Source organism: Nycticebus coucang, chromosome 8, assembly GCF_027406575.1.
Source record: "Nycticebus coucang isolate mNycCou1 chromosome 8, mNycCou1.pri, whole genome shotgun sequence".
In the NCBI taxonomy this organism is placed as follows: domain Eukaryota; kingdom Metazoa; phylum Chordata; class Mammalia; order Primates; family Lorisidae; genus Nycticebus; species Nycticebus coucang.
In genome coordinates, this window is record NC_069787.1 from 48,952,237 (window position 1) to 48,977,195 (window position 24,959).

The 24,959-nt window shown below is 42.5% G+C and overlaps 2 protein-coding genes across 2 annotated transcripts in view; one reads left to right on the forward strand and one right to left on the reverse strand.

Annotated features, from left to right (window-relative positions):
• The window catches only part of LOC128591328 (uncharacterized), a 75,687-nt gene extending 64,842 nt beyond the window's left edge, over positions 1–10,845 (reverse strand). Inside the window, exons 1-4 of the mRNA XM_053598821.1 lie at positions 10,694–10,845; positions 8,172–8,328; positions 7,389–7,816; positions 3,205–3,263 (exon numbers count right to left, since the gene is read on the reverse strand). Of these exons, the coding sequence (XP_053454796.1) occupies positions 3,205–3,263; positions 7,389–7,816; positions 8,172–8,328; positions 10,694–10,845 (796 nt within the window). The remainder of the gene's footprint in view (positions 1–3,204; positions 3,264–7,388; positions 7,817–8,171; positions 8,329–10,693) is intronic.
• A 12,517-nt stretch (positions 10,846–23,362) lies between these two features.
• LOC128591329 (protein APCDD1-like) lies at positions 23,363–24,529 on the forward strand. The gene is made up of 2 exons (XM_053598822.1): positions 23,363–23,441; positions 23,658–24,529. Exons 1-2 carry the CDS (start codon positions 23,363–23,365, stop codon positions 24,527–24,529), a joined length of 951 nt encoding a protein of 316 aa, XP_053454797.1.
• Positions 24,530–24,959: the final 430 nt, after the last annotated feature.

Genomic DNA, 24,959 nt, shown 5'->3' on the forward strand with positions numbered 1-24,959 from the left:
TTGTAATATTAAAAAATAATCTTTACTACTGTTTACTCTGAAAATAGTTCATGTAATTTCTTAGTTCATACTATTCTTTCTTCCTTCAGTTTATTAAAATAAATTAGTAAAACTATCCAAGATTTAAGGCAATGGCAAGGCCTATAAATGCAGGTTTCAATACTCAAATTTCTCTGAGTATTATATTTCCAATTTTCTTTTCACTGGGATTTAATTTTTCCCACTTACTGATGACAACCAGTAAGTCTCAGCTTTAACATTTTCAAATATACATTTCTTCGTAGGTTAAAATGAATGATGCTTATTCAAATAGCTAATTCCTGAGTTTAAAGTTCTTGAAATAATCTCAACAGCATAATTTCCCAAGCTTAAGCCATCAAATTTGATTGCTTCTCTTTGTGCAAAAAGCTATATGCTACATACAGTTTCTAACTGGTAGAAAACTGTTGGTACATATATAAGGGAATATAAGATATTACTTATAAATGATATTTCTAAAATACGTAGCTGTCCTATAATTATATAAGGTGTCCATAAAGTTCGTGAGCAATTTACTATGTTAAACTATTTTAAATTGCACATCGACTTTATGTCTACCCCATATATTATTAAACTTTGGCAACTGGCTAGTTTTCAAATAATCCCATCGTCTCAGCAAACTTTATAGTCCTTCTTACTGGTAATCAGAAATCTGAAGAAAACAAATCAGAAGCATGTCAGTAAAGTAAATGAAAACAGGCAAAAGTTCTTGCTATGGAAAAACAGTAGGCGTGATCAGGGTTTGACAACGTGTCTTTCATATCTTCACAGCCTCACTTATCCTATTTTGCACACTCTTTGTGGTAAGTAGATTCTTCTAGGTAACAGACATAACCTAAGGCTATGAAAGTGAAAACTCTGGCATAATGTACTTTAAAAAATCTTAAATATTGCACAGGAAATGGTAGAGACATTTGTCCAGAGTAAGATTTTTGTGTGTGTCTACGAAGGAAAAAAAGCAAGTTAGAACCTGATTAGCAAAGAGCCCATTGACTTTATTCACTTACAGGAGACAAAGAATTCCTGATGGTAGCTAGGCTGCTTCCCACCCAGCAGACTGGGAAAAACATAATGTTCCCTACACTGTCCTGGGGCGGGGGTGTGGGTTGGGAGGGAGGTAGACTTTTGCCTCATAGGCTAGATACCCCAGTTCCCAGACTTGGCCAGCAACAAAGTCAGCTACCAAGTCAGCTACATAAAGTAACCGAACTATCACATTACCAGAAATAGCTACCATCATAAGCACTGCTCTATCAGGAAAATTGATTTTAAAGAATTAAATATAAATCTCTAAATGTGAGATTCCTTCACTTATCATTCAATGGGAAACTTAAAAAGAAAAAAAAAGAAGATTCAGTTTTCTTAACACATGGCTACTCCTCTGCTCAGTTGTTCTTAAAAATAATTTATGTAAAGCAGACTTTCCTCTAAATATACTGTGCTCTCCCATATACACACTGAAAATGATATTCGCATACAGTGAGCGTATGCACTGATACCCACATGGTAAAAATTTAAAAAATATGGACTGCATAAATCAGTAGCTGATTTTAAATACACACCAACTTAAACAGATTTGTTTGCAATTTCTGAATTTCTCAGGTAGAAAAGATCCTTCTTGCTGGCCATGGTTCTAGAAGATGTTTGTACTCCATGGAGTGTACAAAAAGGCTTCCCATACAAACAAAGAAAGGTTCCAAGATCTTGATACTCTTTTTTTATTTTGTAGAGACAGAGTCTCACTTTATCGCCCTCGGTAGAGTGCCGTGGCCTCACACAGCTCACAGCAACCTCCAACTCCTGGGCTTAAGCGATTCTCTTGCCTCAGCCTCCCGAGTAGCTGGGACTACAGGCGCCCGCCACAACACCCGGCTATTTTTTGGTTGCAGTTTGGCCGGGGCCGGGTATGAACCCGTCACCCTCGGTATATGGGGCCGGCGCCTTACAGACTGAGCCACAGGCGCCGCCCAGATCTTGATATTCTAACCTTGCCTTCGCTATTAAACATCCACCCGATGAATCTGATGGAGACCAGAGAAATCACTCTGTCATGCTACAGTAAACATGATATTTTGTGTGCTGCCCAAGACATTTTTTCTCATGAATATAAGTTGCCTGCCATTTATTATGCGATTTTTCCCTATTGACACCCCATTATGTATATTCAGTCAAGCTCAAATGAGATTTTAAGTGATCAATATACTGTTTGTACTGAAAGACTATTAGCAGCTCAAGCAATAAACTGCAGAGAAGCAAAAATGGAAGTGATATTTAGTGAAGAGGATTACGTGAAAAACCATGTTTGGGGCAAGGAAGCAGAGACAGGAAAGCAAAAAAGCAAGGGACAAGAGAAGGTAGAGAAGATGTTTTCCCTAGTAAAAATCAGCCTTCTAGAACCTGACCACTGATGCAATATGTAAAATATGAAATTGCAAAAATATCTTAAATTACATGTTGAGATTGCTAAAGAGGCAGGAAGGGGTCTAAACCAGCACTGGGTCCCTTTCGGAGCACAGGCAGTTCCCTCCTTAACCAAACATACTTGTAAGTACTTGATATTCATAAATGGAGCCCCAGGAAATCTGTAAAAATCCCTCACCATGCAATCTCTGCATGTGAAACAGCAGTGGCCTTTTATATACTTTAACACTTTTCACTTTATAACTTATGTGTACCAGATCCTAACAGCGTGACCTCCATCAGTTGGGCTAAAGCATTTTAGTTAATGTATGTGATAGGAAAGGTAACTTGGCAGCAGATGTAGGATTTCATATGGCCCCAAAGAGCTCAGCCCCTGAGCCTGGATGTATCTATAGATTGGAAATCATCCTCTTGAGCCAGGAGAAGATTAGAACAGGCAGAGCCACCCGGAAAGATACGACATCAATTCAGCATTACTCAGACACCAAAGGTTCATATTCTATTACCGTGAAAAATAACATGGCAGGGAGGAGAAGAACACCAGTCAGTGGCTATGATGACGGTCATGGTCATCCAGGCTAGGCATTCCCCTCGCTACCCCCCACCACCCAAGGGGATGACATCACCTCCTGCTAGACTCTTATTTGTAAGCTAGAATCATGGGTAGAAGGAACCAAAAATGGTGAGAACTGCTCGGGAGAGATCTTCAGAATGATCATTATTAATTTGGTTTGCTGAATTTACATTTTGAACCACTCTCAGGCAGAAGAGCAGAGTCACTATCCACTGTATCAAAAGAACACCTGTAAGACCAAAAAGTTTAGATCATTAGCAGTCTTAACAGTTTCCAAAGTCTGTAACAAAGATGTACAGTAATTTGACCAAAGGAGATGCATCTTGAGCTACATCTGAACAATAACTATCTCTCATATTTTCAGTTCTAACACCTAGAAGTGGATTACTTTTAAATTAGCAACCTAACAGATGACACATTACAACAAATGTACTGATAAGAACAAATGTATTAGTTTGCTGCCTCATCTGATGATTCTCCATACTAAGATACCTAAACAGCAGATTCAGAGCCCAATCATTGCTATAAATGAAACAAAAATCCTCTCTACTGGCCAAGTACTAGTACAAAATTAAGTACTAAATAATCCTAAATAGCAATTCTAGTTTGTATAGGACACATGTGTATGTGGCAAAATGTGCACACCAAAGCACATTCTTCAATTTTGCAAAGATGTATGTACAAATATTTAACATCACATAATTTTAAAGAGGCAGCAATTTCCAAATGAGGCTATTCTCTACTGCATCAACCCAACACTCACATACCCCAAAACATATGAATATGTTAATTTTCAATTACTTAAAACCAATGATACTACTAATCCTACAACTCTGTGTAATAAGTAGATGGACAATTTATTTTCTTCAAATTCCTTGTAAAACATACATAACCTGACACCCTCAAATGGAAAAAGGTAGAGTCTTGGAAGCCATCACCAAAAGAAGTCAGACATCAGATGTCTGCCTCCATCCTGCAAGGTTCTCCAGTATCCTAAAAAGCTTAGTGTACATTAACACCATCTCTTATGGTAAAAATGAGATTTGTTGCCATTTGTAGGCTAACACAGCCCAGGTATTTATTCAGCCGTCACATTTACTTTACTGGGAGGTGGATGTTTTGAAATGTTCCTCATACAATGCTGTGTGCATATTTACTGTCTAACTCAAGGAGGTACTATTCTGGAACCTTCTGACACTGCAATTAATTGTGGAAGTGGGCTGAGCTAACTTCCACAAAATCATCACTGCATATTTTAAGGAAAGACCGTCTTTGAAACCAGGCTGCCAGGGGGCCAGTGTCTGAGCAAAGCACCAGAAATGTCTTGCCAATTTGACTCTTGAAGCTGCCGCTGAAATCTATTTTGATTTCAAAATGACCCGCAATCACAGGCAATTTACCTGATTGTGTATTCCTGGTGACTCTCAAGGCCTTCTAGGTGCTAGGATTTGCAGGTGTGGTTGGAAGATTTAAAAGAGAAGAAAGATGATATAAGTGGGGGGGAGGGGAAAAAAGCAGAAGATATTTTCAGCAGCTTTGAGCTTACATGTTAAGTTCAGAATAGAACAAGTGATTTTCACTTAGAGTATCACTTAAGGCTGGAAGAACTGCCGAGTTACTGCTAACCGGTCACTACATTCAGATTTGGAAATGCGTTAATTCAATCTAGCCATCGAGGGAAATTATCATTTTGTTTTCTTTAAATGACTTATTTAACTTTAAAATAGATGGTATTAACTAGTAGGCATCCTTCTGAATTTTTTTTTTTTTAAATTTAAAAGGTGTTTTTCGTTCCCTTGGTCAGACTCACTATCTGCAGTAGATTATGTGGGTAAGCGTAGATATGATAATAATGAATTGTGAATGTATAAGGCTTCTTTCTTCATAGCAGCTCAAAATGTTTACTTTCCCACAGGTTTGAAATAAGATTTGAAATCTTGGGCGGCATCTGTGGCTCAAAGGGGTAGGGCGCCGGTCCCATATGCCAGAGGTGGTGGGTTTAAACCCAGCCCCGGCCAAAAACTAAAAAAAAAAATAAATACATAAATAAAAATTAAAAAAAAAAAAGATTTGAAATCTTGCTTTATTGCAGAAATAGCCTTCCTCTAATCTGATGCGACATGACTGGTTTCTGTTTGAAGAACCAAGCAGTAAAAGGTAAACTCATTCATCTGTTTCTTGCTCTAATTATGCCTCTCTGTTCTAACGGAGATGCCAGGTGCTAGTCATTCCCACAAGCTGGTTGATTCCATACATTGCCTGAAAATGAGCCTTCTCATTCTAAAATAACTTAGTTTTGCAAAGCAATTTTATTAAGAATACCAAAGCAAAAATAACACTTTTAGCTTCACTATTTGCTTTAATGTTTGTCCTTCCAATCATGTCTCTTCGCCTCAGGATCTTAAAATTTGGAAGCAGCTCTTCATTCATATCCCTTTTTTATCAAAATAAACCTCTGAAAGTTAAATGGGCATTTTAACAAGCTGACAGGTGAAACAAAATAACACTATGCTCTTTAAGACCTACCTATGGATTAAAGCCTACCTTCCAAAATGTTAATAACTACTCAAATCAAGGTAACATCAAAGCCTAGAAAAAGCCTCTCCCTGCACCACTGCAACTGTTGAGTTCCTTTCTTGGTCTTTCATGCAGATGCTCAGAAACAGGGTGGGGCTCCCTGGTCTTACATGCAATGTGAAGGGAGCTTTAATGCTGTAAAGAAAACTCAATCATTCAGATTCCAGTTTTGCAGTAGACTTCACAAATACCTTTGAAATAATCATAATGTTTAGAATGTCGCTGTTTCTAATCTTAAGATTTAGATTAAAACCTTTGTGTCACATCAAATGTGCTGTGCACAAGCATGGATGACAGGTATTGAAATGAAGGTGACAAGTCAAGGAATCAGGGGGAAAACCCTCCCTAAAGAAGACATGTGAAAAGGAGACTGGCTTGTCTGTTGATGAATGTCTCTGTTGATGCTTTAATTTTTTTTTTTTTTCCACAAGTACAGTGCTTGAGCATCTACAAGTAACATCCAACCCTGCTAAGCCATGCTGGTTCCCTAATGAGTCAGCAGGCCACTGAGCAGTTCAGACCATGCAGCCCAGAGTAAAGGAGCAAGGGCTACCTTTGGACACACCCATTTAATTAATCCTGACTCTGATTTTTAAAAATCATCTTTATGTTACTTGGTGTCTGACCTCAGAACTTGCATCAAAACTACACCCCTCCACCTCCACCAAAGAGGACTGTGGAAGCATTACCCTCAGCTCCTTTACTGAGTACAATCGAATTAGGGCTGATTTCTTCCTCAATGGGCAACTCTTGTTTCATTTTCTCTCCAGTATGCATGTTATCAGTTTGACATTCCCTTCAGTGGCATATGACAAATCAAACTGGCCTTCATTGCATTCATCATTTGATGTTTTCTATTTCTCAGGACTGCTTCCTCCAGTCCCTTTACAATCATGTACACACCAACACACACTCTCACACATACATACTCTTGTTTTGGGAGGGGTTGTTGATCTGTTGGTGGGGGTGAGGAGAGGGTAGTGAGGATGGTAAGAAGTAATTAATGGATACAACTCACCATACAGAAAGAAAGCAACCGAGAGCCATCAAACCAAGGGCACAGTCTCAAAATATGATTTTAAATACCTCGTGCCTACACCTTAAAGCACTCATCCAAAAATGCAGATATTATTAGCTTTGAAAACTTTCAAAAATATGAAGTAAATTATTTTCCGTGTCTTTTTGCATGATTCAGCACTTTTAATGTTTAATTTCTGCCAAGAAGCTAAAAGATAAAAGGAGTATGAAATTTCTGGGTGCCTTAATATCTCACACACTCTTTACTGAAGCACCTGCACTCCTGCTATTACAGGGGTATATCAGAAATCCTGGGGGTCACTGGTTTGCTGCCATAACATTTAATGACCATCATAGAGAGGCTCAATCACTCTCCAGCGTCAAAGTGGCTTTGGGGAGCAAAATGACCCTCTGCAGCAGCTTAGCTCCATCTCGGGATAACTCTCACCCAGGAGCCACAGACACGCACGCACACGCTAAGGCATTTGTCTAACCCCATCAACTGCAGCTCCACGATCCCACCTGATGTGTCTTTTCAACCTTTGCCAAGCATCTCAAGACAAGAATTTTCTGAAGCCCTTTCCCCAAATCAAAGCTGTCGTCCAAGCTTCCAACCTGCCAGAGCAGTAAGAGGAGGTCAAAGAGGCGAGAGACCTCCCAGTGCTCTGCAAACTTGACCTGGGCACCGCACAGATGCGCGTCCGCATCCGAGGACCACGCACTTTCCCTGCAGCATCCCACGCCCGCCGGGCGCACTTACCTGCCGGGAAGGCGAACCCCACGCCGAGGCGGTCCAGACTTCGGTCGCAACCTCCGCAGGCAAAACTCAGTGCTAGGTGCCTGGCGAGCCTTCAGGAGTGGCCGGGACAGCGGGCTGCCCCGGGCAAGGCGATGAGGCTCAGGGAGCCGCCTGGAAGAGCAGGCCTGGGCGGGTCCGCCCCGAGCTCGAGCGAGCAGGCCAGCCGGACCGGAGGGGCCATTTGTAACCAAGCAGCCGCTACCACCGCCCCTTACTCGGCGGGGACGCCGGCCAACCCTCCGCAGCCGAGCCGGGTGGTTCCTGCCCGGGAGGAGCTCCCTGGGGCGCGCTGATTGGAACTCCCGCAGCAGTGGCGGGGAGGGGGAACACGTGACCACCCGGCCCCGCGCCCCAGCGCGCCCCTTTGCAATGGGCACCCCATCTTCCTCCTGGAAAAGCCGGGGACACACGGAAGGCGGGAGAGCACGGGGTGGGGGGTTGGGGGGGTGCAGGAGAGCCTACCAGCCCCTTTAGCTGCAGTGCTGGTGATCCCGGCAGCTGAACTCGGGGAAGGGCTTGCAAGCGGCCAGCCGGCCTTCACTGTCCTCCCGCCTTGCCCTTGGCCGCAGTACCCTCCCCTGGGCTGCAATAACCGCTCCCCCCCCTCGGACACACACACACACCGCTAGGCACAGGCACACTCAGTGTGGACCACTGCCGCTCCATAGATGCCAGTACCACTTTAGAATGGTGTTTCCTTTACTCCTCTCTGCACGCCAGCACATTGTACTGAGAGGAACTCACGGCGATGCATGGCAGACACCGCCCAGCTCCAAGGCTGGGAGACCACCAGCCCCGGACCACGCCCCAGGATGCCTGACCGCTCCCAGGTCTGAAGCGGAGGGACTTGGGCCTGCTCTCTGCTGCAGAGGCGGCGTCGGAGGAGCTACAAGCTCCTACCCTCCCCAGGAAGCAGGCGGGGTGCAAGGGGACAGGGCGGTCATGGGGTGCTCATCCAGTTCACAGCCTGTGGGAGCACATTGCTAATAAAGGTCAAATTAAAACAACTAAAGCTAGTGGTGCCGGCAGGGATACGCTGCATGGTCATGAGATGCCCAGCTATTAATATTAATCGTCCATAACAAGCATTGCTTTTCTTATGCGGGAGAATAGAGCTGTACGAGAGCCCCCCACCCTACCCCCTGCCCCACTGCATGCTGTTCTAAACCCTAGTGTTCCCCCAGAGCTAGTGGATCCCGCAGCCTCTCATCCCACCTCCCCGTGGCCCTCTCTCCGGACTGCACCAACCTAGATGGCAGGAATTTGGAGAAACTGCGGTGTCATGTCCGGGGCTACACGCCCAGATGCGTCTGCGCCAACTCCAGCAACACGTGGTGACCATGAATCTGGGCGTCTGTTCTCCGCTTGGGTAGTTATGTGGGTATACTTAGGAGATTATTTGTTATAGTCAAGTTGGACCGAGAAGTCTGTTTCCTGTTTCTACACTGGATTCTTTAGGGAGTTTCGTACTGGATTTGAGCAGGGACTCCGCAGTTTGCAGCCAAGGCCACCGCAGCAGCGGTCAACTGAGGCCAGGGCCTGGGTGGTGTGGTAATGGGATGGGGAGGAATAGTGGCCCTTGGTCCTCAGGCGCGCCACCTTTATCCCCCACTCCCAGCAGTCGGGCAACACGCTTTCCAGCGCCTTTTTAAACCCAACTGTGACTCTCAGCGTCTAAACTTGGGGACTTTAACTAACTCATTCCTACCTGGGCTTAGCTGGGTATAGGACAAGTAATCAGAAGATTTACCTGAAAGAAAGTTTATTCATTAAGCATTGGGCACAAAGGACAGATAGGAAACATGTGAGGTAGCTTGAATATACCCATAATCTACCTAAAAGGGTGGGGGGCATCTGATGCAAAAAGAAATTGCCCTATTAAACTAATACCAAGCACATTTTCTATATGGACGCCTGGCTACCCCTGGTGTCCTCCCATCACCCACTCCTTTCTCCAAACCACAAAAGTTGGGGAAATCACATAAAGTGTAAGTCTGTCAAGGTGAGGGAGGGAGGATACTAGGTTTAAAAACAACCTCTTCAATAAGAAAAGTGGGTTAAATGTTCCATTTCTAGGTGTGAATCTTGATGTTACTGCCACGTTAAAATTGAAGGTTGATTTTGACCAGAGAATCCCATAGTACAGGTCGGAATTTTCGCAATTAAAAATTAAAAAAAAATAAAAAAGAATGTCCTTCTCCCTGTCTCCCATCCCCCATTAGCTACTCCCGCAAGGACTAAGAACAGGGAGAGGGGAAGAGCAGTCCCTCTGGGTTTGCCTGGGAGGCGGTGATGCCACTTGTTGCTACACGTCCAGAAGAGGTGATTTCCGAACTGATCTGGTGGGGATTCAGAGACAAAATCCTTTTCTCTTGGATGCAATGTCCCAGAGGCCAAGTCCGGTGGCGAGCGCTCAGTGCCTGGAGAAGTGCCTTATATTTGAACTCTGGATCATCTTAGCTTGAAATGCTTTGTCTTGTAGGTCTGGGGATTTACTCTGTGCGGTTCAACGCGTGGCCCAAGCGCACACACACAGGCAGGGGGTAGTCCCAAGGAGGAGGGTGTGTGACACCGGGGTAGTCCTGCAGGGGGAGGGTGTGGGGCACCGGAGCTTTGGACTGTCATGGTCCCTGCCCTTGGGAAGGAGGGCGAGGGAGACGCCTCGGTGTGGCTGCTGACGTGAGACAGGTGACTTGGAAAGGTCCTGCTCCAGTTGCCTTGGTTGTGGATAGCTGTGGACAAGGGAGCTGGGGGAGGTCCAGGTGCACGCACAGCGCCAGTCTCAGTAAAGGGCAGAGGTGTCAAGGGCAGTGAGACTGGACAAGGGCAGGTGGATTTTCGGATTCCGAAGACATCTGTCTACTGAGTCATTCTCTGTTGACACTCGAGAGGTGAAGAGAGTGACATTAACCAAGTGTCCACGCAGGACTGACCCCGCTCGCCAGGGGAGAGGGATCACGTGGCTTGTCCACATTCGGTTCCCGCAGAGGATGCAAGTAGCACGGTAGTTTCGCCCGCGCCGGGCCCTGCTAGCCTTTGCCTTCAGCGTCCTCCGGTGGCATCCTCCGGGGTTTGCCTAGCAGAAGCCCAGGACTTGAACAACTCACTCCCTGTGGCTTTGGAATGACCATGCCTTAGAGCTGTGAAAAAAATGCCTCCGGGTGCTTTGGGGGCGGACAGGTTAACAAAGTGCGGGATTTGTCTGGGTTTTTACCTAAAATGAAACTGGTGATGCCACTTGTGCTTAAATGACTTTCTGCTAAGACCTGGGAGTGGGGCTGGAATGGGGTAGGAAGGCGTGGGTGGTAGGCTTAGGACAACGTGGGATATGCCCAATTTCAGGAAGCTCCCTCTCCAGGGCTTTCTGGAGCTCTAGGTGGAAGCTCCCAAGCGCAAACACGGCCGCGCTCACGGTCATCTCCCCACATTATGACACTGGCGTTGCCCTCCAAACTGTAGATCCTGGCAGCCAAATCCCTATGCCTGGACTGGAACCAGCAAGAGTCTCTGCCTGCCATGGCCCTTTAACGTGGACCCTTTTCCTTTCATCATTAGGGCAGATTTATGCCGACAGGGTCCGCAGTGCGACTAGCAGGCACCTCACCGCCCCCTCGCGCCCGGTGCCAACTGCGGGGCTGCTGCGACAGCTGGGCCACAGCCTTCTAGTGCCTTCTGCCCCCTCCCTGCGGCCCCACCTCAGTCATTCACCTCCTCCCCGCAGCCCCAAACTCGGCCGCCTTCCCTCCCGCGCGAGCTCAGGGAGCCAATCCTGCCCGGAGCATTGAAAGCTCAGGTCCGCGTGTAGGTGTGAGCTGCGATCTGCGACCCTACTGCTGCCCTCCTCTCGGGATCCACCCACGTGGAACCTGCCGGCCGGCGGGGTCCCAGCACCAGTCTCCCGAGCTCAGCTGCGGGGTGCAGTTCCTCCAAGCCCCGAGGCGCCCCTGGTCAATCTCAGTCTTTCTCGCAGGCGGGGGTTTGGGCAGCTGGGAAGCCCATTTGTCCCCCGCCTGCACCCCTAGCCATCACTGGACAAAGCCGCCTGGCTTCCCGGTCCTTTCCGGAGTGGGAAGGAGTCCGCGGGGTCGCGGAAGACAGGAGCGTGGAAAGGGCCTCTCGCCGCCGGGACACTGTAAGCGTCCATGTCTCTCTCCCTGGCTTTGCCTACTGGGTGCAGGGCTGGAGCTGCAGAGACCGCCTGCACCAAGGTAGGGACCCAACCCACTGTTCTTCCAGAGCTGGCACCCGGCAGCCACAGCGCAGTAGGGAGGAGTCCCCGCGGCGCGGGTTCCTACAAACCCACGTGCCCCTCGTGTGCGCGTACAAACCCACGTGCCCCGTGTGCGCGCCCCCGGCCTGCAGACGCTACTCGGCTGGCGCCGCCAGGATTTCCGGGCGGCCCCACGCCCCCGGGCCGCAGAGATGCTGGCATTGGAAGTCTTCTTGGCGTCTCCGCTGCATTTAAGACCGGGCGCCGCTTCTGCAAGCCGCTCAGCTCCGCACGCCCCTGGGCCGCTGCCCAGAGGCCGCGCCTGCAGCCACAGTCCCGCACTCACCTTTCCTTCTGGACCGTGGGGTTCAGTCGCTGCACCGGGGCTGTTAAGCCATCGCCCGTGTTCTCCTGGAGGGGAAGCGGGAGGGTTCCCGAGGCGCCAAGGCGCCAGCACCTTCCTCAAGCCGTCGCCTGGCTTTCTGCCCGCACCTTCCTCGGCCCCCTCCCTGACAGTGGGGGAGGCATAGCTCTCGCTCTTCCTGCCCCTTGCCCTGGCTGGCTGTCACACCAACGCCCATCTCTACACCACCTAGACTCATACCTGAACACGGAGAAGCCAGGGCCACTCCCTCCCGAACACCTAATTCCAACGCTATGTAGCACACATCACGTCGCCCACAGCCAGGTGAGGGGGTGGCATTTATGGGGTGGGAGGTTTATTTAAATTTAAGAAATAGCCTTCTGCTTCTTGGCCTTAGATGAAGGGCTGGCACTTACAGGCTAGGTGCCTTCTTAAATTTTTAAGAAATAGCCTTCTGCCCCTTGGCATTTGCATTCTTAAGAGTATTGTACTTTATTTTAAAACATATATAGCCCAGAAGCATTCATACATTTTTTAAAAATTAAAGTGTTTTGAGACAATCGTAGATTCACATGCAGAGATTCTGTGAGCCCTTTACCCAGTTTCACCCACTGGTAACAATTCCCAAAGCTACAGTAGAATATGGCAACCAGGCTGCATCCACATACCTGACCTAGATTTCCCCAGTACTCAATCCACTCTGGCCCTCCCTCTCTTCCCCTTCCTGTCTCTGTGTAATTAGTTCTATACCGTTTTTCACATGTGTAACTTCATGTATCACCAGGACGGTCAAAATACAGAACTGAACTTAGCAGAGCGTCCTTCTTATGGCCTTTTATAACCACACCTACCTGGGGAAGAGCCGCCATCCCTGATACTCACTAAGCTGTTTTTTCCAATTTTGTCATTTTAAGAATATTCTATTGAAATTATACAATAATGCAGTCTTTGGGGATTGTTCTTATTGATTCAGCAAAATTTCCTTGAGATTCATTCAAGTTACTGTGTGTAATGAATAGTTTGTTCTTTTTTATTACTGGGTAGTATTCATGGTATGGAGGTAACACAACAGTAAACTGTTTACCGTTCACTTGTTGAACTGCTTGTTGAAGGATTGTTTCCAGATTTTTGTTATTATAAATAAAGCTGCTATCCACATTCCTGTACAGGTTCTTGTGGGAACATAATTTTTCTCTGGAATAAATGCTCAAGAGGGCAATTGCTAGGGCATATGGTAAATACAGTTAGTATCGTGACAACAGCCATACTGTTTTCCAGAATGCCTATACCATTTTGCATTTCCAACAGCAATGTAATTTTTTCCTCATATTTGGCAGCATTTGGTGTTGTCACAATTTTTTATATTAGCTATTCTACTGGTGTAGTCATATTTAATTGTGGCTTTAATTTGTATTTCCCTGATGGCTAATGATATTGAACATCTTTTTTATATGCTGATTTGCCATCTCTATACCCTTTTTCTTTTTTCTTTTTGGTGAAATGTTTGTTCCTTTGCCCATGTACTCTTTCGAGGTGTGTTTTGTTTTAACTATTGTGTTTTAAGAGTTCTTCATATATTCTAGAAAATATCCTTTTTTTTTTTTTTTTTTTTTTTGTAGAGACAGAGTCTCACTTTATGGCCCTTGGTAGAGTACCGTGGCCTCACACAACTCACAGCAACCTCCAACTCCTGGGCTTAAGCGATTCTCTTGCCTCAGCCTCCTGAGCATAGAAAATATCCTTTGTAAGATATATGATTTGCAAATATTTTGTCCCAATCTCTGGATTGTCTTTTCATCTTCTTTGCATGAACTGTTGCAGAACAAACCTTCCTAATTTTGACGAGGCTCACTTTATCATTCTTTCATCTTATGGATCTTGCTTTTGGTGTCAAGTCTCACAATGTTTATTTAGCCCTAAATGTTGAAGATTTTCTCCAATTTTAAAAGTATTTCTTATGGTTCTACGTTTTACATTTAAGTCTGCGATTTAATTTTTCTATAAAATGTAAGTTTAACTTGATGTCAATTTTTTTTTTACTGTGGACACCCAGTTTTTATAGCATCATTTGTTGAAAAGGTTATAATTCCTCCACTGAATTGCTTTTGTGCACCTATAAAAAAATCATCTGGCATGTTTGTGTGAGTTTATGTTCTAGTTGATCTTGTATCCTGTGGCCAGGCTGAATTTACCTATCATGTCTAGGAGTTTTCTATGTAAATAATCACATTTTCTGCAAATAGCACAAATTTTATTTCTTCCATCCTCATCTACATACCATCTATTTTTTTTTCATATCATATTTCAATGGCTAGAACTTTCAGTACCATGTTGGTAAGAGTAGTGAGAACAGATTTCCTTGCCATATTTCTGATCTTAGGGGAAAATATTCAGTCTTTTATCTTAAGTGTATTGGCTACAGAGTTTTTGTAGATGCTATTTTTAGAGACAAAGTTTCTCTGGCTCTGTTGCACAGGCTGACGTGCAGTAGTGTCATCAACCTCACTGCAGGCTTGAACTCATGGGCTCAACTGATCCTCCTGCCTCAGCCTCCCAAGTTGCTAGGAGTATAGGCCTTTCCACCATGCCTAGTTAATTAAAAAAAAATTGAGATAAAATATCACTATATTACCCAGGTTGGAGTACAGAGGTGAGATCATAGCTCACTGAAACCTAGACTTCCTGGCCTCAACCAATCATCCTGTCTCAGCCTCCTGAGCTCCTTAAATTACAGGTGAGAGCCACCATAATGGACATAGATGCCTTTTATCCCATTGCAGTAATTCTCTTTTATTCTTAACTTGCTTTGAGTTTTTGTAATGAATGGGTGTTATATTTTATAAAATGCCAATGACATGATCCTATCTATAATACAGTGAAGTGATATCATTGATTGATTTTCAAATGTTGAACCAGCCTTGCCTCCTTAGAATAAATCACACTTGGTCGTGATGTATAATTTTTCTTATACCTACTTACATTCAATTTTGTTGTGGTTTTTGCATTGAAGTTTATAAGAGATATTGGCATGAGCTTTACCTTTTCCTTTTTACTGTGTTTCATTTGGTATCAGGCCCTCATAAAATGAATTAAGGATGTTTCTTCATCTTCTGTTTATGGGAAAACAGATTATATAAAATAGTTGTTAATTCTTCTTTAAATGTTTGATAGAATTATTTAGTGAAATCATTTGACCCTGAACATATTTTTAATGGGCTTTTAAATTATAAATTTAATTTCTTCAATGGTTGGTAATAGGACTAGTCAGATCATCTCCCATTCTGATTGAGTTCTCATGGTTTATAGTTTTAAAAAAATTATTCATTTTTCTAAATTTTTGAATCCCTTCTAAGAAGTAAAACATGAAATTATTTGTAGTAGTTCTTTATTGTTTTCCTTTGAATGACTGCAAGATCTATAATAACATCCCCAGTTTCATTCCTGATATTGGTAATTCATGTATTCTCTGTTTTATTTTCATCAGTCTTGTTAAGGGTTATCGATTTCATTGATTTTGTTTACAAGAAAGCTTTTGGTTTAATTGATTTTCCTCTATTGTGTTCCTACTTTCAATTTTCTCATTTTTATCTTTATTTTTTCCTTCCTCTTCTTGCTTTGGGTATAGTTTGCTGTACTTTTCTAGCTGCTTGAGCTAAGAACATACATTGCTAGTTTGAGACTTTTCTTCTTTTCTAAATGGAAGAACTTAGTGCTATGCATTTCCCTCTTGGCACTGTTTAAACCAGGAGTCCTCAAAATTTTTAAACAGGGGGCCAGTTTACTGTCCCTCAGACTATTGGAAGGCCGGACTATAGTATAAAAAAAAAAAAAGCAACTATGAACAAATTCCTATGCACACTGCACATATCTTATTTTGAAGTAAAAAAACAAAATGGGAACAAATACAATTACACTGCATCATGTGGTCCGCGGGCCACAGTTTGAGAACCCGTGGTTTAAACTATGTCTCACAAATTTTGACATGTATTTTTTATATTTATTCAGTTCTATTATATTTAAAATTTCTCCTGAGACTTCTTCTTTGAACCATGATTTATTTAGAAGTGTGTTATTTAAGTTCCAACTATTTGGAGATTTTGTTATTTAACTTTCTTGATTCTGTTATAATCAGAGAATATACTCTGTATGATTCAAATAGTTTGAGTTTGTAGAAGTTTGTTTTATGAGCCAAGATGTGGTCTGTCTTGTGAATGTCTTACTAGCTTTTGAAACAAAACAAAACATATATTCTGCTGTTGTTGGGTGGAGTGTTCCACATATGTTGATTAGATCCTATTGGTTGATGATTGTGCTGAGTTCTTCAATGGCTTTACCAATTTTCTGTCTAGTAGTTCTATTAGTTGATAAAAGGGGAGTGTGGTAATTCCCAAATATTAATATAATTTTGAATTTGTCTATTTACCCTTTTAGCACTTTTTTTTTCCTCATGTATTTGGAAACTTTGTGGTTTAGAGCATACACAATTTAGATTGCTGTGTCTTCTGGGAAGGTCGATCCTTGTATCACTATGTAACATTCATCCTTGTCTCTAGTAATTTCCTTTGCTCTAAAGTCTACTTATCTCAGTATGGCCACTTCTGCTTTTTAAAAATTAATACTTGAATGGTATATCTTTTTTTATCCCTTTAATTTCAATCTAACTATATTGTAGAATTTGAGTATTAATGAATATGTTAAAGTTTTATTTGTTGGAAATTGATGACATTCTAAAACTCACTTTGTTCAATAAAAAGCTTTTGGTTCTGCGACACTGGATTTGGCAATGATTCTTTGCTTATAATACCAAAAGCATAGGTAATAAAAGAAAAAATAAATTAAACTTCATCAAAATTAAAAAAATTTTGTGCCTTATAGGATACTATCCAAGGAGTGAAAAGAATGGGAGAACACATTGTAAATCATATATGTGATAAGGAATGAATAGCTAGACTATATATAAACAACTCCTACAAATTAATAAGAATAGTGGCAAATTCAAAAAATGGCCACACAGGCTTGGCCCAGGCAGGAAGTTGTCACTGCAGTGAATTTCTGCCGAGCAAAGGAGCTAGACCTGCTTGCACTAGAAGTATAAACAGCAGTCTCAGAGTTCATATCAAGTTACTGTCCAGGCAGGGATATACCCACCACGACCACCACTGTGCACTTTTATGGAGCATAGCATGTGGACCTATCTGTTTGGAGCTATATCTCTGCCTACCCTTAAAGCCCAGTCTGCATCCTAACCCAATTGCAGAACTCCAATAGTATTATATAGCTTAGAAATGCACCCTGTGACCCTTCTCATCAGATAGAATTTCAGTGCCCAGCCAGCAATTCTGTCTGATTTCAGACAGAGTGCAGTTAGTGGGTTTGCTGGACAGTGAAGCCTAGCCAGCAGCCCCACTCAACCTCGGATCAAAGATAATGGCCCAACCACTAGAGAACTTGGGAACAAGGTCTGCCTGCCTGGGATTGTTAGCAGCCAGCCCATCCAAAATCACAGGATAGACAAAATAGTGAAGGTTTACTCAAAGAATACATGTAAAGGCCAAATAGGCTGTCTTGTCAAATATACATACACCAATGTATGGACACAGAGATTACAAAGAATCAAGGAGTTACATCGCCATCAAAAGAAACATTTCCAATAATTTTAATTTCCAATAATAGACCCTGATGAAATAACAATCCGTAAAATGATAGACAAAGAGTTCACAATAATTATCTTAAGGAAGTTCAGCAAACTACAAAATTACATAGTTCAAAAATTAAATAAAATCTGGAAAGCAATGCACAAATAAAATGAAAAGTTGGACCAAAGAACAACAACAATAGCAACAACAACAATAAAACCCCAAATAAACAAATGGAAATCCTAGTGATGAAGAATATAATGACTGATTTGGAAATTTTAATAGAAAGCTTCAACAGCAAACTCAGTCAAATAGAAGAATCAGTGAGCTTGATAGATCATATGAAATTATATAGTAAGAGGAGCTAAATGAAAAAAAGAACATGGAAAGGGATGAAGAAAGCTTATAAAAATTATGGAACATCATCAAGAGAACTAATATTTGAATAATAGAAGTTAAAAATGAGAAGAAAGAGAAAAATGGTCAGAAAACAAATTTAAAGAAACAATGACTACAAACTTCACAAATCTGGGGAAAAATGCCAACATCCAGGTACAGGAAGCACAAAGGTCTCCAATAAAACTAAACTCAAAGAGGAGCTTATGAAACATAATAAATTACCAAAAATCAAAGACAAAGAAAAAATTCTGAGAGCAGCAAAATTTAACAAATTATTTATCATGAACTATTTATCTTTCTATTTAGCAGAAATTATTTATATTATTTAGCAGAAATTATCTAAATTTATATTATATAAATATATAATATATAATTTTATATTATTAATTTAATTATTTTATTTTATTATTAATTATAAATTTATATTATTTAGCAGAAATTATTATATAAATTTATATTATATAAATATAAATATATAAATTTATATTATTTAGCAGAAATTATTATATAAATAATTTAACAAATTATTTATCATGAAATTATTTATCTTTCTTTTTTTTTTTTTTTTTTGTAGAGACCGAGTCTCACTGTACCGCCCTCGGGCAGAGTGCCGTGGCGTCACACGGCTCACAGCAACCGCTAACTCTTGGGCTTCCGCGATTCTCTTGCCTCAGCCTCCTGAGCAGCTGGGACTACAGGCGCCCGCCACAACGCCCGGCTATTTTTTGGTTGCAGTTTGGCCGGGGCTGGGTTTGAACCCGCCACCCTCGGCATATGGGGCCGGCGCCCTACTCACTGAGCCACAGGCGCCGCCCGAAATTATTTATCTTTCTATTTAGCAGAAATCCTGTAAGACAGAAAAGAATAGGGTGATATATTCAAAATGCTGAAGGGAAAAACTGCCATCAAAGAATACTATACTCAGGAAATCTATCCTTTAGAAATGAGGAAAAAGGAAAAGCTTTCCTAGACAAACAAAAGCTAAAGGAATTTATCATCACTAGACCTGCATTACAGAATTTACTAAAGGGAAAGTTTTTTTTTTTTTTTTTTTTTAAGCTAATAGGAAAAGTTGCTAATTAGTAACATAAAACTTATCAAATCACAAAACTCAAAGTTATAAGTAATATATAGTCATGTTTAGAATACTATATTACTGCAATGGTATAAAACAATTTTATCTTTAGTATGAGCATTAAAAGACAAAACTATTTGAAACAACTATAGCAAAAATAAATCATTAAGGGACACAAACTGCAAAATGATGTAAATATTGACATCAAAAGCATAAAATGCTCATAAAACATCAACTAAAAAAATAAGATGGGGGAGTAAAAATGTAGAATTGTTGTATGGAATCAAAGTTAAATTGTTATCAAAGTTAACTGTTGAAAAGTAGCCTATTGAAAGATTTTTTTGTTTGTTTGTTTTTTGGGTGTTTTTTTGAGACAGAGTCTCACTGTGTCACCCTTGGTAGAGTGCCATAGCATCACAGCTCGCAGCAACCTACAACTCTTGGGCTTAAGTGATTCTCTTTCCTTAGCCTCCCAAATAGCTGGGACTACAGATGCCCGCCACAATGCCCAGCTATATGTTGTTGTTATTTTTGTTGTAATTGTCATTGTTGTTTAGCAGACCCTGAGCATGTTTGAACTGGCCAGCCACAGTGTATGTGGCCAGCACCCTAACCACTGAGCTACAGATGCCAAGCCTTAAGATGTTTTTTGAGAGCCTCATGGTAACCACAAAGGAAAAATCTGTAGTAGATGAACAAATCAAAAAATAGAAAGGATTCAAAGCATAGCACCACAGAAAACCAACAGACCACAAAGGAAGATATCCAGAAAGGGAGAAAGAAAAAAAAATCTATGAAAGAAAGAGAAAGAAAGAAAAAAGAAAGAAATTTGCAAAATGGCAGTAAAGTCCTTACCTATATATAATTACTTTATTTTTCCCACTAATGACTTTCAATGTAAACAGATTAAATTCTCCATAAAAAGACATAATGTTGCTGAATTGATAAACAAATAAGACCCAACTATATACAGCCTAGAAAGACTTGCCACACTTTTAAGGATATACATAGACTGAAAATGAAGGGATGAAAAAGATAGTCCATGCAAATGGAAACAAAAGGCAGCTGAGGTAGCTGTATTTATATTAGGCAAAACTGTAAAAAGAGACAAGGAGGACATTATATAATGATAAAGAGGTAATTCATGAAGGGGTACAACAGTTGTAAATATATATGTACCAAACATCAGAGCACCTAAATACACAAAGCAAATATTAAAGGATCTAAAAGGAGAGATAGACTGAAATACGATAAGAGTAGGGGACTTAAATATGACATGTTCAACCATGGACATATCATCCAGACAGAGAATTAAAAAGGAAACACTAGACTTGTAATACACTTAAAACCAAATGGACCTAATAAGCACATACAGAACATTCATCCAATGGCAACAGATATACATTCTTCTAAGCTGCATACCAAATATTCTCCAGAATAGATCAGCTATTAGGACACAGAATAAATCTGAGCAAATTTAAGAGGATTGAAAACATATGAATTAGTTTCTGATCACAATGACATGAAATTAGAAGTCAGTAATAAGAGAAATCTTGGAAAATTCACAAACATGTGGAAGTTAAACAACAACTTATGAACAACTAATGAGTCATAGATGAAATAAAAAAGAGAACCAAAAATATCTTGAGGCAAACAAAAATAGAAATACAACATACCAAAACTTATGTGATGCAACAAATTAGTTCTAAGAGGGAAATTGATAGCAATAAATCAGAAAAGAAGAAAGTTCTCAAACAACCTAATGTTACACCTCAAGGAACTAGAAAAAGAACAAGCTATGCCAAAACTAACGGAAAGAAAGAGATAACAAAGATCACAAAGAAATAAATAAAATGAAGACCAGAAAACAATAGAAAAAAAATCATAAAAACTAAATAAGAGTTTTTTTCCTGAAAAGATTAAAAAATAACAACAACAACAACAAACTCTTAGTTAAATCCACTAAGAAAAACAGAGAAGAAACTCAAAATCAGACAGGAAAGGGGAGACATAACAAATGATATTGCAGAAAAACAAAGGAATGTAAAAGATCACTGTGAACAATTATATTATAATAAATTGAGTAACATAGAAGAAATGTATAAATTACTAGACACATAAAACCTACACAGATTTAATTATGAAAAAATTAAAAAATATCACAGACCAGTAATGATAAGGAGATTGATTCATTTGAAAGACATTGTCCATCAAAAAAATGCCCATGACCTGGGCCTTCACAGGTGAAGTCCACAAAACATTTAAAGAATTAATTTCAATCCTTCTCAAACTCTTACAAAAAATTGAAGAAGGAATGCTTCCAAACCCAATTTACAAGACCACTATCACCCTGTTAACAAAGCAAGGATGTTACAAGAAAAGAAAAATATAGGCTAATATCCCTGATGTGCATAGATACATCCTAAATACACATACTAGCAAGCCAAATTCAACAGCACACTGATAGGATCATTCACTGTGATCATGCTGGCTGTATCCCTGGGATGCAAAGATGACTTGATATATGCAAATCAATAAATGTGATACATCACATTAAGAGAATGAAGGACAATAACCATGTGATTATCTTATTAGATGCAGAGAAGACACTTGACAACATTCAACATGATTTCGGAATAAAGACCCACAACAAAGTAGTTACAGAATGAATGTGCCTCAACATAATAAAAGTCATATATGACAAGCCCATAGCTAACATTATACTCATGAATGAAAAGTCGAAAGCTTTTCTTCTAAGATCAAGAACAAGACCAGGAGTCCCATTGTGTTAGTCCATTTTGTATTGTTATAACAGAATACCTGAGGCTGGGTAGTTCATAAAGAAAAGGGGTTTATTTAGCTCATTGTTATGCAGGCCGGGAAGTACAGGAAGCATGGTGCCAGCATCTTCTTGGCTTCTGATGAGGGCCTCATGCTGCTACCTGTCAAGGCTAAAAGTGGAAGGCAAGTATGCACATACAAAGGCATGGGAGGAAGCAGGAGAGAGAAACAGAGGAAGCCAAACCCTTTTACTAACTTTCTTTGGCAGGGAACTAGTCTATTCCTGAAAGAGCGAGAACTTATTCTTCGTTAAGAGAGGATATTAATATATTCACAAGAGATTCACCCCCTATGATCCAAACATTTCCCATTAGACCCGACCTCCCGACACTGCTACATTGGGGATTAAATATTAACATGAATTTTGGTAGAGGCAAACCACATCCAAACTATAGCACTTAGTCTTGGCACTTCTACTCAGCATAATACTGGAAGTCCTTGCCAGAGCAATTAAGCAAGAGAAAGAAATTAAAGGCATACAAATAGGAAAGGAAGATTTCAAATTGTCTCTGTTTGCTGATAACATGATCTTATATATCAAAAACTCTAAAAGCACTACCAAAAACCTTTAAGATCTAATAAGTGAGTATAGTAAACTTACAGGATACAAAATCAGCACATGAAAATCAGTAGCATTTCTGTACACTAATAATGAGTTATCTGACAAAGAAATTAAGAAAGCAATCCATTTAAAATAGCTACAAAAAACACTTAGGAATAAATCTAACCGAAGGGGTGAAAGATCTGTACACTGAAAAATGATTAAACTTTAATGAATGAAATTGAAGAAGACACACAAAAATGGAAATACATGGTATCCCAAAGGTCACCATGTGTATATACACAGGGAAAATGGGAAATTGTAGATAAACATACCTTTCTTTACAAGATGCTCATTACAAAATTTGACAAAATATTTATAAAATATTTCTCTGATTAATATGTACATATACAATATTAAAATATAATATAAAATATGAGTTTGTTCATTTTTCCTATGTATGGAAACCTTTGGGACACCCTGTATATTCCATGTTCCTGGATTGGAAGAACTAATATTGTTAAATACCTATATTAGCCAAAGCAATCTATAAATTCAATACAACCCCTATCAAAATTCCAATGTTATTTTTCACAGAAATTCAAAACATAATCCTAAAACTTATATGGGACCACAAACCCTAAATATCCAAGACCATCTTGAGCAAAAAGAGCAAAGCTGGAGGCATCACAGTATTTTCTTACAAACTATATTACAGAGCTATAGTAAGTAAAATAGAATGGTATTGACTAAAATAGACACATCGGCGGCAGCCAGGGGGCGGTGGCGCGGCGTCACCTCCCGGCCGACCCCTCCCCGGCTCCTACGCGGTCACCGCCTGGCCGCCCCGCCGGCGGCGCTCTGGAAATATGAAGAGACGCTGCAGCTGCGGCGGCGGTGGCGGCCACTGCAGCTCCGAGCGGCGCGCGCGGCGGCCAGAGCGGGACGCGGGGCGGGACGCGGCGAGGCGGGGACGCGGACGGGGACCGGGCGCCCACAGCTGCCCGACGACGCCCAGGGAGCGCGCGCCCGGCAGCCCCGCGCCGCGCCCGCCCGGCATGGGGCGCGCTGCGGCCGCCTGAAGCTGGGCCTGGCCCGGCCGCACGCGGGCTGTGGCCGAGCGCTCACCGGGGCCTGGACCGGGGGGGTGGGGGGGAGGGCGCCGTCGCAGCGCCGCCGAGCTTCCCGGGAGCGATCGGAGGCCGGCGAGCGAAGGGCTCCGAGGAGCACTGGAGATGTCCTGTCCGCGCCTCTTCCTGCTCAGATACCTGTTCCTGGCCCTCCTGCTTCATGGGCTGGGAGAGGGTTCTGCCCTCCTTCATCCAGACAGCCGATCACATCCTAGGTCCTTAGAGAAAAGTGCCTGGAGGGCTTTCAAGGAGTCGCAGTGCTATCACATGCTCAAACATCTCCACAATGGTGCACGGATCACTGTGCAGATGCCGCCTACAATCGAGGGCCACTTGGTCTCCACTGTCTGTGAAGTAAGGTCAGGCCCTGAGTTCATCACAAGATCTTACAGATTCTACCACAATAACACATTCAAGGCCTACCAGTTTTACTATGGCAGCAACCGGTGCACAGACCCCACCTACACGCTCATCATCCGGGGCAAGATCCGCCTCCGCCAGGCCTCCTGGATCATCCGAGGGGACACTGAAGCTGACTACCAGCTGCACAATGTCCAGGTCATCAGCCACAAGGAGGCAGCAGCCGAGAAGCTCAGCCATCTGGTGAACCGCACCTGCCCGGGCTTCCTGGGAACCAGGGGCCCCTGGGTGCAGGACGTGGCCTATGACCTGTGGCTGGAGGAGAACGGCTGTGAGTGCACCACAGCCGTGAGCTTTGCCATGCATGAGCTGCAGCTCATCTGGGTGGAGAAGCAGCACCCACAGCAAAGCCCAGACCACCTGGTGGAGGAGCTCTTCCTCGGCGACATCCACACCCATGCCTCCCAGAGGACGTTCTGCCGGCCGTCCAGCTACCAGCCCCCGCTGCAGAATGCCAAGGCAGGACGCAGAAGAGTGTCTGGCTGAGATTTGCTTCCCTGAGCTTCGGCAGCCAACTCCACATGCGGGAACCAGCAGTGAACCTTTCTCGAGGCACAGGCCCCTTCCTGGGTGTCTGTAACTGGCTGTGGGTTGCTATGCGGTGTCTCCCCGAGGCTCTCAGAGTCCCCCCGAGTGCCCTGTGCTCTGCTCACCTCCTGGCAGGGTGGCTGACTGCACCGAACCCACATTCTGCAGCTCGGCACCGTGCTACTTGCTGGGAGCTGGTGTTGCAGTCCATGCAGGGTGGTGTCACGAAGCACCATAGACGTTGGGACTCAGAAACAACAGGTGCTTATTTCTTATGCTCACAGAGGCTGGAAGCCCAGCTCAGGGCACCAGTGTGGTGCATTGCTCAGGGCCTCTTCTAGACCGTAGACTCTGATTCCATTGTGTCCCCTTGTGGTGGGGAGGGAGC

What these genes read in the sequence shown, in the direction of transcription:
- LOC128591329 (XM_053598822.1), top strand. Translation starts at nt 23,363, where the DNA reads ATGAAGAGACGCTGCAGCTGCGGCGGCGGTGGCGGCCACTGCAGCTCC. An exon ending in GCGGCGGCCAGAGCGGGACG is followed by an intron (nt 23,442 to 23,657) that starts CGGGGCGGGACG and finishes GGGGAGGGCGCC; the next exon opens with GTCGCAGCGCCGCCGAGCTT.